This window comes from Ranitomeya imitator, chromosome 5 (genome assembly GCF_032444005.1).
Source record: "Ranitomeya imitator isolate aRanImi1 chromosome 5, aRanImi1.pri, whole genome shotgun sequence".
In the NCBI taxonomy this organism is placed as follows: Eukaryota; Metazoa; Chordata; class Amphibia; order Anura; family Dendrobatidae; genus Ranitomeya; species Ranitomeya imitator.
In genome coordinates, this window is record NC_091286.1 from 427,033,688 (window position 1) to 427,050,244 (window position 16,557).

The 16,557-nt window shown below is 44.7% G+C and overlaps 1 protein-coding gene across 1 annotated transcript in view; it reads right to left on the reverse strand.

Annotated features, from left to right (window-relative positions):
• P3H2 (prolyl 3-hydroxylase 2) overlaps nt 1-13,118 on the reverse strand; it is a 329,435-nt gene extending 316,317 nt beyond the window's left edge. The window contains exon 1 of the mRNA XM_069727108.1: nt 12,604-13,118. Within this exon, the coding sequence (XP_069583209.1) occupies nt 12,604-13,011 (408 nt within the window). The 5' untranslated portion in view covers nt 13,012-13,118. The remainder of the gene's footprint in view (nt 1-12,603) is intronic.
• Between the last annotated feature and the right edge of the window lie 3,439 nt (nt 13,119-16,557).

The window sequence follows — 16,557 nt, forward strand, 5'->3', positions numbered from 1 at the left end:
AAGCTCGTGTGAATTGCATGTTGGAGTATGAGGCGGCGGAGGCAGCATATCCACTATAAACCCGGGTAAGTAATTTCTTTTCACTTATTTTTTATTCATCCATATTTGTGGCTTTGATGTTTATCATTTACTTTTGGTAATTATAATTCCTACCTTAAAATGCCTGTCCTTTGTGCCCTTGCACTTTATATATGAAAATATTTACTCCATTTCTTATTTTATTACATTGTGTGTGTTTTAATTACTGTCCTTTTGAGATTTCTTTTATCTTGTTTTGTCATACTGGCGTCCTTACAATAAAGTAAATAGTCTGTTCATCATTTTGGGTTATCTATTGATCATTCAAAGCAGTTCTTTAGGTTATATAGTTAAGTCATTGTCTGCTTGAATTAGTGATTCATTGCACGTCGATATGCTTGTGGTTAGGGTTATATTCTTTCTACAATAGGTTTCAAGATAAGGTACATGTCTTGGCTCCAGTGACCAACCTTAGGATTCAAAGGTTCCTCGACAAGCTTGTCTGAGCCTGTAGGGAGACACAAATCACAACACATCTCTATGTTCTTTGATCATGGAAAATAATGTTAGATTTTTGGAGGCTGCAAACTTAACAAGTATCTGCAAAACAGTATTGGCTTTACAATAGCTACTTTGAAAAAGAAGAGAGAAATCATAATTTTCAGACTTTACTTGGCGCTCTGCAGCCTGTGTTATTTAACAATGTTTTGGAAAAATGGCTATAAACATCCAACTCATCAGCAGCGCCATGGTCCATGTGGAAGGATAAGTGGATCGTGTGTTTTCCTACCATTGCACATTTCCTGTTTTCGAATCAATTCACTAACAGACAGTAAAAACCACTATTATATATAGATGAAGTGTTCCATATAAATATAGCTAGAGGTTGATGACGCGTGCGTTAGCCTCACAGGTGTTAGTATTAATAACAGAGGATCTGTCCGTCATAATAAAAACAAATTGGAATATGGAAAAGAAAACTGACAGACTATGGTGACGCTCAGAAAATGCCCCTCTTGATCTTGTTATTCTGACATGCCAGAGCGGTTAATCCCAGTAATGTGTACTTAACTTAGGGGTGATACAGGCGAGCCTACAACATGTTCCAGCTACGTTACTGACTCAGCACGCAGTACCAGCCGGATACTGACAGACACAAATTATTTCCTTAGTATATTGCCAGCTACATGAACAGACATACACAAGATTGAGGTGGGCACAAGTGAAAATTCCTGCAAGCTCTCTGCAGTGTTCAATAGAGTTGAGCGACTTTTACTTTGTTCGGATCGAGTCGGGTTTCGCGAAACCAGACTTTGTCAAAAGTCGGGTCAGTTGAAATCAGCCGATTATTGCGAAAAGTTGGGGGCCGACAAACACGAAACCCAATGCAAGTCAATGGGGAATCAAAGTCGTCAGTGAGTGGAGGACAGGAAAACACCTACAGTGCCCATTTTAATGCCAAAAACATCAATTCTTATTACTTAAGCTTGTCAATCTTAATTTACTTTATAATAGTAGTTCGGCATTGAAACTGGGGGGTCATTTGGCTAAAGTTGTGGGGGGGGGTAGGACAGGCTCAAGATTTTCGTGGGCCCAAGAAACGCGGAATACGTCACGGCAGTGGAGCAGGGAGAGGTAAGTATTTCAACTTTGCAAATGCTGTGATCCTGAGCAAGCAGGGGGGGCCCACTCATTGGCACTGGCACAGGGCCCCTCATAGTACGGCGGTGTGTTTGACGGCGGGTGGCGCCTCCCACTGGCAAAGACATTTTTGCGTACTATGAGGGGCCCTGTGCCAGTGACGTCGTCAATGACTATGCCCCCTCACCTGATGAAGGAACCTGCACTTTCATCTGCACCTTCCTCTTTGTCCCCTTGTAAGGTGGTATAGTATGCGGGAAGGGGAACCTGACTTTCAGCAGGGTCAGATTCTGGCTGTGTAGAGTGCAATGGGAATGTAGTGGTCTGGGTCAATGTACCAGCAGACTCATCTAGCAGTGGCTGGGCAATGGGCAGGGTGAGGAGGAAACACAGATATAGGCCCAAATAATAAAGTAGGCTAAATGCAGTTCAAAACTGGTAACAGGACTAAACAGGCGGCGTTTCTTTGTTCAGTGGAGGAAAACTGTAATGAGTGGCAGACACAGTTAGTAGGCCCAAATAATAAAAAGTGGGCTAAATATCTGCCAAAAAAATTAGTTCATAAATAAACAGGTGGCATAGCTAGGTACAGGGGTGGGCTCCTCTGCTAAGTAGCAGACAGTGGTAGTAGGCGCAAAGTATTAACTGGTCTAAATAGAGGCCAGGGCCCCTGTATATTTTAACTATCATCTATCATTTCAACAAATATGTATTGGCACTGCCATTGAAGGATTTAACAGCACAGACTACACAGTGGTGGAGCAGGGAGAGGTAAGTATTGCAAGTGGTAGAGCACTGTTCGAGCTGGGGGGGTACACTCTCTCGCGGGCGGCGGTACTGTCAGAGGGCCCCTCATATTACAACGGTGTGCTTGATGTTGGTTGTGCACCACCACCATCAGAGACACTTCATTGTACTATGAGGGAACCTGTGCCAGTGCCGTCGCCCAAGAGTGGGCCCACCCACCTGTCCAGGCAAAAGGCACTCGCACAGGTGCTTGCGCCAGGTGGTGACCACGGCCCTGTGGGGGGAGTAAGCCCATTTAGGGCGGTATAAAAATGGCCTATGGTGGACCTTCAGCAGCTGCAAATGGTAGAATTGGCGAAGTCAGTAAGAGGAGGCCAAACGCAAGACATTTTTCAGGCAAGCTACGTGTCAGCAGGGGAAGGTGGGGCAAAATAATTTGAAATCCATGATTGGTTCATTTTAATGAAGGTTAGATCATCAACATTCTGGGTAGCCAGACGTGTCCTTTTTTCGGTCATTATTGAACCAGCAGCACTGAAGACTCTTTCTTTTAGCACACTAGCAGCAGGGCAAGCGAGCTCCTGTAATGCATATTCTGCCAATTCAGGCCAGATGTCTATTTTAGATGCCCAGTAATCAAAGGGGAATGACCTGTGAGGGAGAACATTGATAAGGGAGGAAAAGTAGTTCATAACCATACTGGGCAAATGCTGTCTCCTGTCACTTTGAATCGATGCAGCAGTACCTGTCGTGTCAGCGGTCATTGCGAAATCACTCCACAACATGGTCATAAAACCCCTCTGTCCAACGCCACTTCAGATTTGTGCACCTCTAACACCTCTGCCATTTTGCCCCCTACGGCTCGTGTGAGAACCATCACCGCTGCTGTGTGCTGGGAATGCCTGAACCAAATGGTCTACAAGAGTTGCTTGTTTGGTAGCCAATATTTGCTTAATGTTCTCATGTGGCATGATATTTTGCAATTTTCCTTTATATCGTGGATCCAGGAGGCAGGGCAACCAGTAATTGTCATCGGTCATCATTTTCATAATGCGGGGGTCCCTTTTTAGGATACGCAAGGCATATCCAGCCATTTGGGCCAATGTTCCAGGTGTCAATTCACTGCTTGTGCTGGGTTGAGGAGCACTTTCTTGCAAATCAACATCACTTGTGGCCCGCAAAAACCCTGTACCTGACCTTGCAACGCCACCAGTTTCTATTGCCCCCTGAGAAGCATCCTTCTTCCATAAATATTCATCCCCATCATCCTCCTCCTCCTCCTCTTCATCCGCCACCTCGTCCAGGAGGGTCCCTGAGCAGACAATGGCTGACTGTCATCAAGGCTTCCCTCCTCCTCAGTCGCAAACGCCTGTTCCTTAATGTGCGTCAAACTTTGCATCAGCAGACGCATTAGTGGGATTCTCATGCTTATGAAGGCGTCGTCTGCACTTACCAGCCGTGTGCATTCCTCAAAACACTGAAGGACTTGACAGAGGTCTTGTAGCTTCGACCACTGCACACCAGACAACTCCATGTCTGCCATCCAAGTGCCTGCCCGTGTATGTGTATCCTCCCACAAATTAATTACAGCACGCCTCTATTCGCACAGCCTCTGAACTATGTGCAGTGTGGAGTTCCACCTTGTTGCAACGTCAATTATTACGCGGTGCTGGGGAAGATTCAGCGATCGCTGATGGTTCAGCATAAGGCTGGATTGTACAGGCGACCGGCGGATGTGCGAGCAAAGTCTTCGCACCTTCAGGAGCAGGGCTGGTAACTCCGGATAATTTTTGAGGAAGCACTGCAAATCCACTTTGTGAGAAATTGAATCTCCCTTTTTTTTGGGAGACTGAACCAAAACTCAGGCCCAGTGTATATAACAACACAATGTAAGTGGCAGAAAGTGGCTGGAAAATATATCAAAAAATACAAGGACTGTAGTACAATTTCAATCTCCCTACAATGATCTCAGGAAAAGTATGGCAGCAATAAAAAGGACTGCTGCACACAAAAGTGTGGACAAATAAACAAGATAACTGTGCAGAAAGGAGCAACAGGATTTTTGCTTTTAAAAAAGCAGTTGGTTTGCACAGCAGCATGCAAACAACAATGCAGCTATCAGGGAACATTATAAGGCAGCCTAATAAGCTACAGAGCGGAAGCACAAAAATATAGCCTCCACTGTCCCTGCAAAAAAATGGTGGTGTTGGACAGTGGAAATCGCTACAGCACAAGCAGTTTGGGGGTTAATCTTCCCTCCCTAACTGTATCCCTTCTTCTGATGAAGCTGCAGCAATCTCTCCCTATGCTAAGATCAGCATAAGTAAGATGGCGGTCGGCGTGCACGCCCCTTTATAGGCCCTGTGACGCCACAGAAAGCAAGCCAATCACTGTCATGCCCTTCTCTAAGATGGTGGGAACCGAGACCTATGTCATCACGCTGCCCACACTCTGCGTCCTCCTTCATTGGCTGAAAAATGGCGCTGAAAGCCTCATATAAAACGCGACTTTTGCGCACAGATCGGCGACCTCATGGCTGATCCCACACTAGGATCAGGTTGGGTTTCATGAAACCCGACTTTGCTGAAAGTCGGCGATTTTTGAATTTATCCCATCCGTTTTGCTCAACCCTAGTGTTCAATTCTCTGGCAGCTAAGATGAACATATCATTTATGTGGGTAACAACAGCTCTAAAACAATATACGAAAAAATGGCAATTCATAGATTTAAGGAGACCTCTGAACCTCAGTTCATAATACAACACACATAGGGGGCTATTCATCAAAGCTTTTTTGCCTGATTGGCAAAAAAAGCTTCAAATAGTAGCATTTTTTCACAAACTTAAGGTTGCGCAAAAAAAAAAAATGTGACTTTTGCCATGTTAATGCCATTCTCGCCCCAGCTCAAAGTGGGCGAAGCAGGGGCGGAACGGGGGCAGTGGAGGCATTTGCTACACTACATGGGTTGGAGTAAGATTTGTGGCGAGGTGCACACCACTGCGCCCGATTCATTAAGAGGCATGAAAATCGCTATGAATCGCCCCCATAGTACACAACAAAGCTAAGTATAAGATTAATTGTAGTAGGAAGAAATGAACCTCTCAGCTTACTAAACATAGGCTTTTTAATTAGAAATGTTCCCATGCCATCACTGTATGTTTTACTTGATATGACAGATGTCCCTTGAGAAATACTGTAGATAAAAAATACCAAGAGGGGATTTGTCACCAAGACCTTAAAGACCCTTGTTTATGCCCAGCAGCCAGTACAGAGATTACAGGCCGCTGCCCTCAGACTGCACAGGATGTACTCTCAGCTGACTCATTCCAAAGAGACTCTAATTACAACACAGAAATGTATCATCCTAGAAACAAGGGTCATTGGGATGGAAGACAGCAGCTGGGAAAACCTTTCAAATACACACCATGTGGGAAGTGGCAGAGGAAAAGTTACACAAAGCTGATATCTAATTACATGGACAGAAATTAGGCCATGTTCACTTTAGAGTCAAGAATTACGTTTTTCTGCTCAGTTATAGAAACAAAAAAATTAAATTTTATTTCATGCAAGGGACGGATCAATCACTTGACAGAAAAAAAATCTTACTTCATTGTTTGACCCCATGTGCTGTCCAAAAAGTGTAAAGAACTGTTTAAAAATTTGTAAAAAATAAAATAAAATTCAAGTCATTGGTGAAATGCTGCCGCAGTGCAGTATAGCACAACCAGGGGATGCTGATAAGGTAAAAAAGGTTGCACACACAGCATAACACCACTGAGAAGCAGCACAAGCACCACCAGGTGGCGAAAGGGAGGTCAGACGAGCCAAGTAAGAACCAGTCAGGACAAGAAATACCAGAGGTCACAGCAATACACGTGGTCAAATACAAACCAGAAGTCAGAGCCAGACGGGAACAGAGATAACCGAGACCAGAGACCGTAAAGCAGGCCAGAAGGTACCTTCACACTGAACGATATCGCTAGCGATCCGTGACGTTGCAGCATCCTAGCTAGCGATATCGTTCAGTTTGACACGCAGCAGCGATCAGGATCCTGCTGTGATGTCGTTGGTCGGAGCTAGAAGGCCAGCACTTTCTTTCGTCGCTGGACCTCCTGTAGACATCGCTGAATCGGCGTGTGTGACACCGATTCAGCGATGTCTTCACTGGTAACCAGGGTAAACATCGGGTTACTAAGCGCAGGGCCGTGCTTAGTAACCCGATGTTTACCCTGGTTACCAGCGTTAAAGAAAAAAAAAAAAAAACACTTCATACTTACCTTCCGCTGTCTGTCCCTCGGAGCTCTGCTTCTCTGCCCTGTGTAAGCACAGCGGCCGGAAAGCAAAGCGGTGACTGCGCTTAGTAACCCGATGTTTACCCTGGTTACCGGCATCGTTGGTCGCTGGAGAGCTGTCTGTGTGACAGCTCTCCAGCGACCAAACAGCGACGCTGCAGCGATCCGGATCGTTGTCTGGATCGCTGCAGCGTCACTCAGTGTGAAGGTATTTTAAGACAAGCGGGGTGGCAGGAAAGGGAAGTCATGGGAACAGAGTAAACGGGCAGAGGACAAAACACAGTATCAAGGGTTCAGCTGCTCTAGCCTGGGAGCATGAACTATCACTGACATTGCTATGCAGGCCACAGCAGACTGAAATAGCCAAACAGAACCCAAAATGAGGCAAAGAAGGTTAATCCCCGCATGACCAAACCAGGGAGAAATTAGCATGAAACAAATCCCGGCCCGAATCATGACAATTGAGTTCAGCTGATGTGTATGGCAAATTTTACCGCTATAATTGTGTGGCCTCTCTTTGATCGTCAAGCCTTGAGAGGAGTTCACATTATCAAATGAAACGTCGCCACATGGATCTTTATGGTCCTATAATTTGCACTGTTTTTGGAGTGCTGCTTCCATTTTTTGTATCTACCTAGTCTAGCTAATATATCATGACTATAATCAAATTATTACTATCTGTGTTAACTGAGAACATTTTAGAGGAACCATTGCCTTGGTTCCACCAGTAACAAATCACATTTGCCTTTTCCAAAACTTTTGGTGAAGAGTTAATTAGAAATAACTCAGGATAAGAGCATCTTTAAGGGGTTGTCTATTAAAAACACACCAAAATATGCTTAAAATAGTAAACTATACAATTTACTAATAGACTTTAAAGGGAACCTGTCACCCCGAAATTCGCGGGTGAGGTAAGCCCACCGGCATCAGGGGCTTATCTACAGCATTCTGCAATGCTGTAGATAAGCCCCCGATGTTACCTGAAAGATGAGAAAAAGACGTTATATTATACTCACCCAGGGGCGGTCCCGCTGCTGGTCCAGTCGGATGGGCGTCTCTGGTCAGCTGCGGCGCCTCCCATCTTCATTACAAGACGTCCTCTTCTAATCTTCAGCCACGGCTCCGGCGCAGGCGTACTTTGCTCTGCCCTGTTGAGGGCAGATGATAGTACTGCAGTGCGCAGGCGCCGGAAAGATCAGAGGCCCGGTGCCTGCGCACTGCAGTACTTTGTCTGCTTTCAACAGGGCAGAGCAAAGTACGCCTGCGCCGGAGCCGTGGCTGAAGATCAGAAGAGGACGTCTTCTAATGAAGATGGGAGGCGCCGCAGAGGACCAGAGACACCCATCCGACCTGACCAGCAGTGGGACCGCCCCTGGGTGAGTATAATATAACGTCTTTTTCTCCTCTTTCAGGTAACATCGGGGGCTTATCTACAGCATTACAGAATGCTGTAGATAAGCCCCTGATGCCGGTGGGCTTACCTCACCCGCGAATTTCGGGGTGACAGGTTCCCTTTAACTATGCAAGGTGCTCAATCTTCAGATATTTGCTCTGTTGTCAGGTGCTGGCACAGCTACTTCACACTTGTTCTCCAGAGTTTTCTTTGCTGGCATTTCATCAGTGCTTTGTATGAAGGGAGATGACCATCTGGCTCACTTTAAAAATCTAATGAGCCTCCTTCTCTGTCTATATGTGGGCAGTAACAGAAAATGGGTCTGGTCTAGCAAATGAGACAAGCAAATAAGCCAGCTCCCTTCACTCACAGCACAAAAAAAGAAAACTCCTGTGTCGGGAGCAAATCAGAACAGGAGCTACTGGGTCTCAGGACCTTAGTAGATTACTGAAGACTAAACCACCTTGGATAACTTACATTTTAAAAGTTTTCTTTTTAAAAACATATTTCAGAACATCTTTAGATCTTTATAACTAGGCATCTCATTTAAAATAAGAACAATCCCACTTTCTATTTAAAAGTCACTCCTGTTTCTTTTGTTAAATATATCTCAGTGGTTTTTGAAAACTTGTCTTTAAAAGAGGAAGCTGAAGCTTATGATTAAAGAGCAGATGTCCTATGAACTACCACTCATGTTATGGTCGGACGTAAGGGACATTGTGGCCTTAGAGAAATAGACAGAGGCAATCTTTTCCAAAACACTTGCTATATAAAATACAGCTTCAACTAGGATCCTGCGTAAGATGCCCATCAAACTTCTCAATGAATATGATTCCAAACTCTATCTTAATGAAAAACTTTTACAAGAAGTCAGGAAAAGTATTCACCAAAAATCAAGTACACTTTTTCTTTATAGCCATGTAGAAAATATTGGACAAGAAACAAACTTTGCAAATATATACAGTACAGACCAAAAGTTTGGACACACCTTCTCATTTAAAGATTTTTCTGTATTTTCATGACTATGAAAATTGTGCATTCACAATGAAGGCATCAAAACTATGAATTAACACATGTGGAATTATATACTTAACAAAAAAGTGTGAAACAACGGAAATTATGTCTTGTATTCTAGGTTCTTCAAAGTAGCCACCTTTTGCTTTGATGACTGCTTTGCACACTCTTGGCATTCTCTTGATGAGCTTCAAGAGGTAGTCACCGGGAATGGTTTTCACTTCACAGGTGTGCCCTGTCAGGTTTAATAAGTGGAATTTCTTGCCTTATAAATGGGGTTGGGGCCATCAGTTGTGTTGTGCAGAAGTCTGGTGGATACACAGCTGATAGTCCTACTGAATAGACTGTTAGAATTTGCATTATGGCAAGAAAAAAGCAGCTAAGAAAAACGAGTGGCCATCATTACTTTAAGACATGAAGGTCAGTCAGTCCGAAAAATTGGGAAAACTTTGAAAGTGTCCTCGAGTGCAGTTGCAAAAACCATCAAGCACTACAAAGAAGCTGGCTCACATGAGCACCGCCCCAGGAATGGAAGACCAAGAGTCACCTCTGCTTCTGAGGATAAGTTTATCCGAGTCACCAGCCTTAGAAATCACAGGTTAACAGCAGCTAAGATTAGAGACCAGGAACCCGGCACCAGCGCTCGGACGGATAATGCTCTATGCGCCTGCGCAAGGCAGAAGAGCAGAGCGCAGGCGCCGGAATTCACACAATAACAGCGCTGAGGGGGCGGCGAAAATCTACACAAGAGATGACTGACGGCAGTTGGGCGCTTCTAAGAGGAGGCTTCAGTCCCGCCTCCATGGACAAAGACAGGTATTTCAGCAGAATTATAAATACATTTATTGGGGCAATAACAGAAACAAAAACTAAAAGAGCCTCCTTGTTAGAATGCAGCATTACTGCTGCACAAGGTGGCTCTTTTAGTTTATAACGGCTGGAGGGGGGTGACAGTGGCCCTTTAATGTCACCTTACAATAGCAAGGTGACATTAACCCTACATTACCCCATATCCCACCACTTACAGGGGAGTGGGAAGAGAGAGGCTAAGAGCCAGAATAGGCGCATCTTACAGATGTGCCTGTTCTGGGGTGGCTGGGGGCAGATGTTTTTAGCCGGGGGGGGGTCCTATAACCGTGGTCCCTCTCTAGGCTACGGTATTAATATCTGCCCTCAGTCACTGGCTTTCTCACTCTGGCGGAGAAAATTGCACGGGAGCCCATGCCAATTTTTTCTGGGATTTAACCCTTTAATTTAATAGCTAGAGACTCCAAATTTGACACAAAGACACTTCTTACATTACTAAAGAGGAATATGTAATAAAAGAAGGGATATGAGATGGTTTACTGTATGTAAACCATGTCTCATATCCTGTCGGGTTTGTGAAGGAGAAAGCAGAAAAGCCGGTAAGGTAATTCAATTGCCGGCTTTTCCTATCTAGCGCTGAATATATGATGTATGTATGTATGTATGTACGTACATATATATCTCTCTACCTATACTATGTGTAGACATTTATCTTAGCTATTCTATTCTAACCTGTCAGTGTGATTTTACTGTACACCGCACTGAATTGCCGGCTTTTTTTATAGAACAACGCTGCGCATTTCTAGCAAGTCACACGCATGGTCCGTGTGTAATCCGTAATTTTCTCGCCCCCATAGACTTTCATTGGCGTATTTTTTGTGCAATATGCTGACAAACGCAGCATGCTGCGATTTTTTTTATGCCCGTAACATACCGTATATTACGGATGCGTAATACACGGCAGATAGGAGCTGCCCCATAGAGAATCATTGGGCCGTGTGCAATGTGTATTTTCTGGACGTATTTTCTGCGCTCATACGTCCGTAAAATTCGCTAGTGTGACGCCGACCTTAGAGAAGAAGTTTCCAACATTCACAACTTCCAAGATCCATATTAGCTTTATGGGTTGCACCCTGGCGTTAACTGAATACTAGGACATCCATAATGCCAATAGGGCATGATGGCATTATGCTGGCACAAGCTTGAGAGCAGCAGGCAAGGGACCATCGTGTCACATGTGGCATCTGGGCCACGTGTTGGGGAACACTGTGCTAGACCTACGCCACTTGTAACCCTTATATCTAAATCTAGATTCACATCCATAGAAATATGTACCGTATATTAGATCTATATTCTAGATACATCCTGTACTCAGCAATATATAAATCATTCATAGTTTGATAAAGAGCTTTATTTCGAGCTACTTTTTTTGATGAACACTATCCTGACATAACGGTATATTGGCAATATGGAAACATTTTGCACCCACAACACCATATCCTATTTAGCAAGAAAAACATCAAAGGTATCAATATCAATATTTGGTAGAGGAATTGGTACAATATGGAACTTATTAATGAAAGCATACTATCTTTTCTTTTTCCTGCCATGTTTATAAAGACACTTTTACCATTATCGGGTAGCATATCAATGTTATTCTTGTTGACAGTGCCGTTCTGTGTTTTTCAAGTTTGCGGGTGGGTGGAAAACATCGGACTGCACTCAGATGACATCCAAGAGCAGTCCGATTTCTGCAGAATACACAAATTTTTCTCTCCATCTTCTCATCCAAGAGAATCGGATCACACTACGCTGACACTCTGATCACTCGCAGCAGAGTTTGATCGGAGTGTCGCTAATTGAATTGGCCTCATTCTCTCGGAAGAGAGGATCTACGCTTGTGTGATCCCGGCCTCAGCATGACAGCTGCTGTTTGTGCTGCTAAAAGCCCCATGTCTCTCATGTCATGCTAAGTATGGCTTCTTTCTACAACTTTTAGGCTATGTGCACACGTTCAGGAATTCATGCAGAAAATTCCTGTGGAAATCTGGACATTTCTGCCAGATTTCCGCATGAAATCCGCATGCGTTTTTTTGCGCGGTTTTTGCGCGGTTTTGGCGCGTTTTTTGCACGGTTTTTCCCGGACATTTCCCAATGCATTAGACAGTGGGAAATCCGCAAAAAAAACCCGCAAAATTAATGAACAGGTTCATTATTTTTCCGCAATGCGTTTTTCATGCGGAAAAACGCACATCATGTGCACAGAAATGGCAGATTCCATTATAAATGATGGGATGCTTAATGTATGCAGATTATTTGCGGTTTTATAGCGCAAAAAAACCGCAAATAATCTGCAACGTGTGCACATAGCCTTAGAGTAGTTTTCCTATCTGAAATCACTGCACAGCGGAGATACAGCCTAGCATTGCTATGTCGCGGTGCCACATTCCTGAACACGTCTGGGTATTGCAAAGATAAATTATATATATTTATTATTCTATCTCCACTAATATATTGCTTAATAAAGTGGACAATATTCTTTCATAAATGTATATAGAAGAAAATATTATTATTTACTATTACTGAAGAGGGGACAATATTGAAATAGTACAATAATAATGAAAGTGTCATTATTCATAGTGAAATAATGTCAATAATAACAATATCCCAATGGTCACAAGTGCAGTCTTACCTTAAAGTACGCCCTCTGCAGGAAGTTGTAGGGAATTCTCCTGTGGAACTCGCTCCTGATGTCCTCAGTGACTTTGTGCCTGGTCAGTGCCCCCAGGATGCCCTCCTCACACTGGTGCACACAGGATGCCCGCTGGAGCACCACACTGGCAAACTTCAGCTCCCAGTTCCTGAGAGTTTGCTGCAGGGGGAACCTCTTGTTACAGCCCAGGCTGCAGCTGATCTTGGTCTGCCTGAGCTGGGAGAAGCTGCTGACAGCCATCTCCATGTAGTAAACCACCTTCTGGAAGTCATTCCTATAGTAAGCCTCTATCCCATGATCATAGAGCAGGTCATAAGGTTCCAGAGTGGAGGCGAAAGAGTGCAGGACAGACAGGAGGAAGGGGACACACAGCTCCTTGGGATGCATGTCTGCTCTGGTCCCTCTCACTCAGGGTCTGGAGCCCTTTAAGAAGGGGTCTGTGCTTCTGCTGGGAGCACCATGTGCAGCTCTGTCTGACTCACACACAGGCAGCCGGCACGCTTAAAGCGACACACACTCTTTTAGGAGGAGTCCAGAGCAGCAGCAGCCTCACCAGGGGAACAGCCAGCACCTCTCCCACTGGCTCAGGGGTCTGAACAGTTGCCAGCCCAGGAATGCGGGGGAGCCAAGCTATTTCTGGGTCCCCTCCATCACTGTCCTTGTACTTCTTGCAGATCTCTCATCTTTGTGAGCTGTGACGCTTGTAATCTCCAATAAGGAGGTGCACTATCCTATTCATGGGGTTCCTGAACCCCCCCCAATTATCTCAAATACTGTAGGAGAGTCTTCAAGTGCAACGCATCTGTCAGCAATTTACCCAATTTCTACTTTTCTTATTTTTCTTTTTTTACATTCAGAATTGTCTGTAACTGACGTTTAGTTTTTTTTTTTTTATGACAGTTTGTTCAAGAAATAGGAAAGAAAGTATACAAAAAAAAAAAAAAAAAAATCCCACTTTTCTTCATACAGCTCTGGCAACTGCAAAATGTTGAGTTTGTCTGATTTTTCTCTTTGTAGGTACATTTTTGAGTAAAATGTAAATTGTTCTTTTAGTCTATCAACTTCTGACAACATGTCTATGAATTTCCAAACAATAATTTTTGTATTTTTTTTCTGACAAAGAAAAATGGTCAAAATAAAAAAGCAAAACAGTGCTTTCAGACCTCAAATAATGCAAAGAAAACAAGATCATAAACATTTAGAAACCACAATACTAACGTTTTAATCAGGAAGAGTTCAGAGATCAATATTTTGTGGAATAACCATTATTTTTAATCACAGCTTTCATGCGTCTTGGCATGCTTTCCACCAGTCTTTCACACTGCTTCTGGTGCAAAAACGTAAGCAGTTCTTCTTTGTTGATGGTTTGTGACTATCCATCATCCTCTTGATTATATTCCAGAGGTTTTCAATGGGGTTCAGGTCTGGATATTGGGCTGCCCATGACAAGGATTTGATGTGGTGGTCTCTTAATTTTTGCCAGAGCTGTGTGTCATGTGACTGCTGAGACCAGTGATTGGCAGAAGAGGTCACATGGTTGTACAGACCCTCAAATATCCCAGGAATGTAACATAATATCACATATTACATTTTCGGCCATGAACGAGACAAATGTAGGACCCGTATCTATAAGGAATGGCATGAATATCTGTGGCGCCCCTGAGGTCCAGTCGCTACAGAGGTACTGCACCTCGGACGAGGTGTGGTGCTCCGCTCTTGGGTAAGGAGGGGGGGTATAATACAGAACCCACACACTTGAATCCAACACCAGATCTCTCAAGGCCAGGGAGGGACTAGGTAGAAGGTGTGGGTGGAGAGAGTGACAGAGGGGTTGTCATGGAAATAGTAGGAGTCAGGAAAGGTCTAGGAAGTTAGTCAGTCTGTGGGGAAGAGGAGAGCAGAGCAGATGTGAGAGAGAGTTGGAGCTGGGGACTTGAGCAGTGAGGGGCTAGTCCCAGCACCAGAGGACAGAGAGAACAAGGAAAACAGAGAGCAGCTCCTGACAGAAAGAGGAGAGAGAAGGGGTCCTAGGGGCACGGGTAGTGAGGAATCCACCTGTGGGGCCCGCATCCACACCGACCATAGCAGGGTGGAGTGACCAGGTCGCAGTTAAGGGACAGGCCCTAGTCTAGTGAGAATTACAAGGCTCAGCTAGCAAAGCGGAGGCTGAGGTGACTGCACGTGCCACAGGCACATCCACACATATTCGCTGAAAGGGCAGCCACATAGGATCAAGGGGACCAGAAAGACGTTGCCCGGCGAGATCTGAGGCTGCTGGCTTGGGACACTGTGTGTGAAGGCATAGGGCAGGAGAGGTGGGAGCCAGCGCAGCGAGACGGCCAGGAAAGGAACATAAGCAAAGTGTACCCCGAATTACCTGAGAGCTGGCTGGGCCACAGACCCAGAAGACACAGCACCCCGGCTGGGGACTGCATCTAAGAACTGTGAGTAAAAGTGTGGAAACTGCACCCTGCTGTGTCCTCTGAATTATTACTGCGTACTGCGTCACCTGCCCTGAGTCACTACATTTATCATCAGTAACTTTAATTCTTTAAATGCCCTGGAATTAAGCTCTACCTGTAGAGAGCTGTAAGAACTCTGCTGCATCACCATCAGCCCCAGCGGTCTGTTTAAGCAGCGTCGGCTTTCCATAGCTGAACACCATAGATGGCGTCACGAACAATTCCCCTATAAACTTGATTTCCCCTTTGATTTCATTGAGTTTTATTGGACGCCCAGGGCCACGGACCCGGCCACTGCTGCCGTGACCAACCCCTTTAAGAACCGTTGGACCCGGCCCGAGTACCCCACGGCCATGACCAGCGCTCAGTGTTTCTACAAACAGAGTCAACAATGCACAATTTTTGCCAATGAATGTATTTTGAACATCTCAATGGCACCAGTAATAACCCCAACAAAGGATCTGATCAACTCCTTTATGCTTGTGGCTCCTGCAAACAATGTCCAAAGCTCATTAACAAATCTAGATACAACAATGACAAGTATGATGACAATGACTCCTCGATATTTATGGGTGTTACACAACAGAGACTGAATTATATGTATTGTATTGTATTTAGTAACATAGTAACATAAGTAACATAGTAACATAGTAACATAGTTAGTAAGGCCGAAAAAAGACATTTGTCCATCCAGTTCAGCCTATATTCCATCATAATAAATCCCCAGATCTACGTCCTTCTACAGAACCTAATAATTGTATGATACAATATTGTTCTGCTCCAGGAAGACATCCAGGCCTCTCTTGAACCCCTCGACTGAGTTCGCCATCACCACCTCCTCAGGCAAGCAATTCCAGATTCTCACTGCCCTAACAGTAAAGAATCCTCTTCTATGTTGGTGGAAAAACCTTCTCTCCTCCAGACGCAAAGAATGCCCCCTTGTGCCCGTCACCTTCCTTGGTATAAACAGATCCTCAGCGAGATATTTGTATTGTCCCCTTATATACTTATACATGGTTATTAGATCGCCCCTCAGTCGTCTTTTTTCTAGACTAAATAATCCTAATTTCGCTAATCTATCTGGGTATTGTAGTTCTCCCATCCCCTTTATTAATTTTGTTGCCCAACTTTGTACTCTCTCTAGTTCCATTATATCCTTCCTGAGCACCGGTGCCCAAAACTGGACACAGTACTCCATGTGCGGTCTAACTAGGGATTTGTACAGAGGCAGTATAATGCTCTCTGTTGTGAATTCTGTGGCCAAGCTCCCTCCTGTGGTCGAGAGTGGTACTTCGGCCAGTGGTGTAGGAAGGGGGGTGCGGGGGGGGCGGTCCGCCCCGGGCGGCACAATGCTGGGGGCGGCCGGCGCTGCAGGAGAAGAAGATAAAAAATAAAAAAAAATTAAAAAAAAAGACGCCCCTTTAAATCTTCGGGCGGCGCCGTCCGCCGCCACGACCAGGGCCAGCTCCCC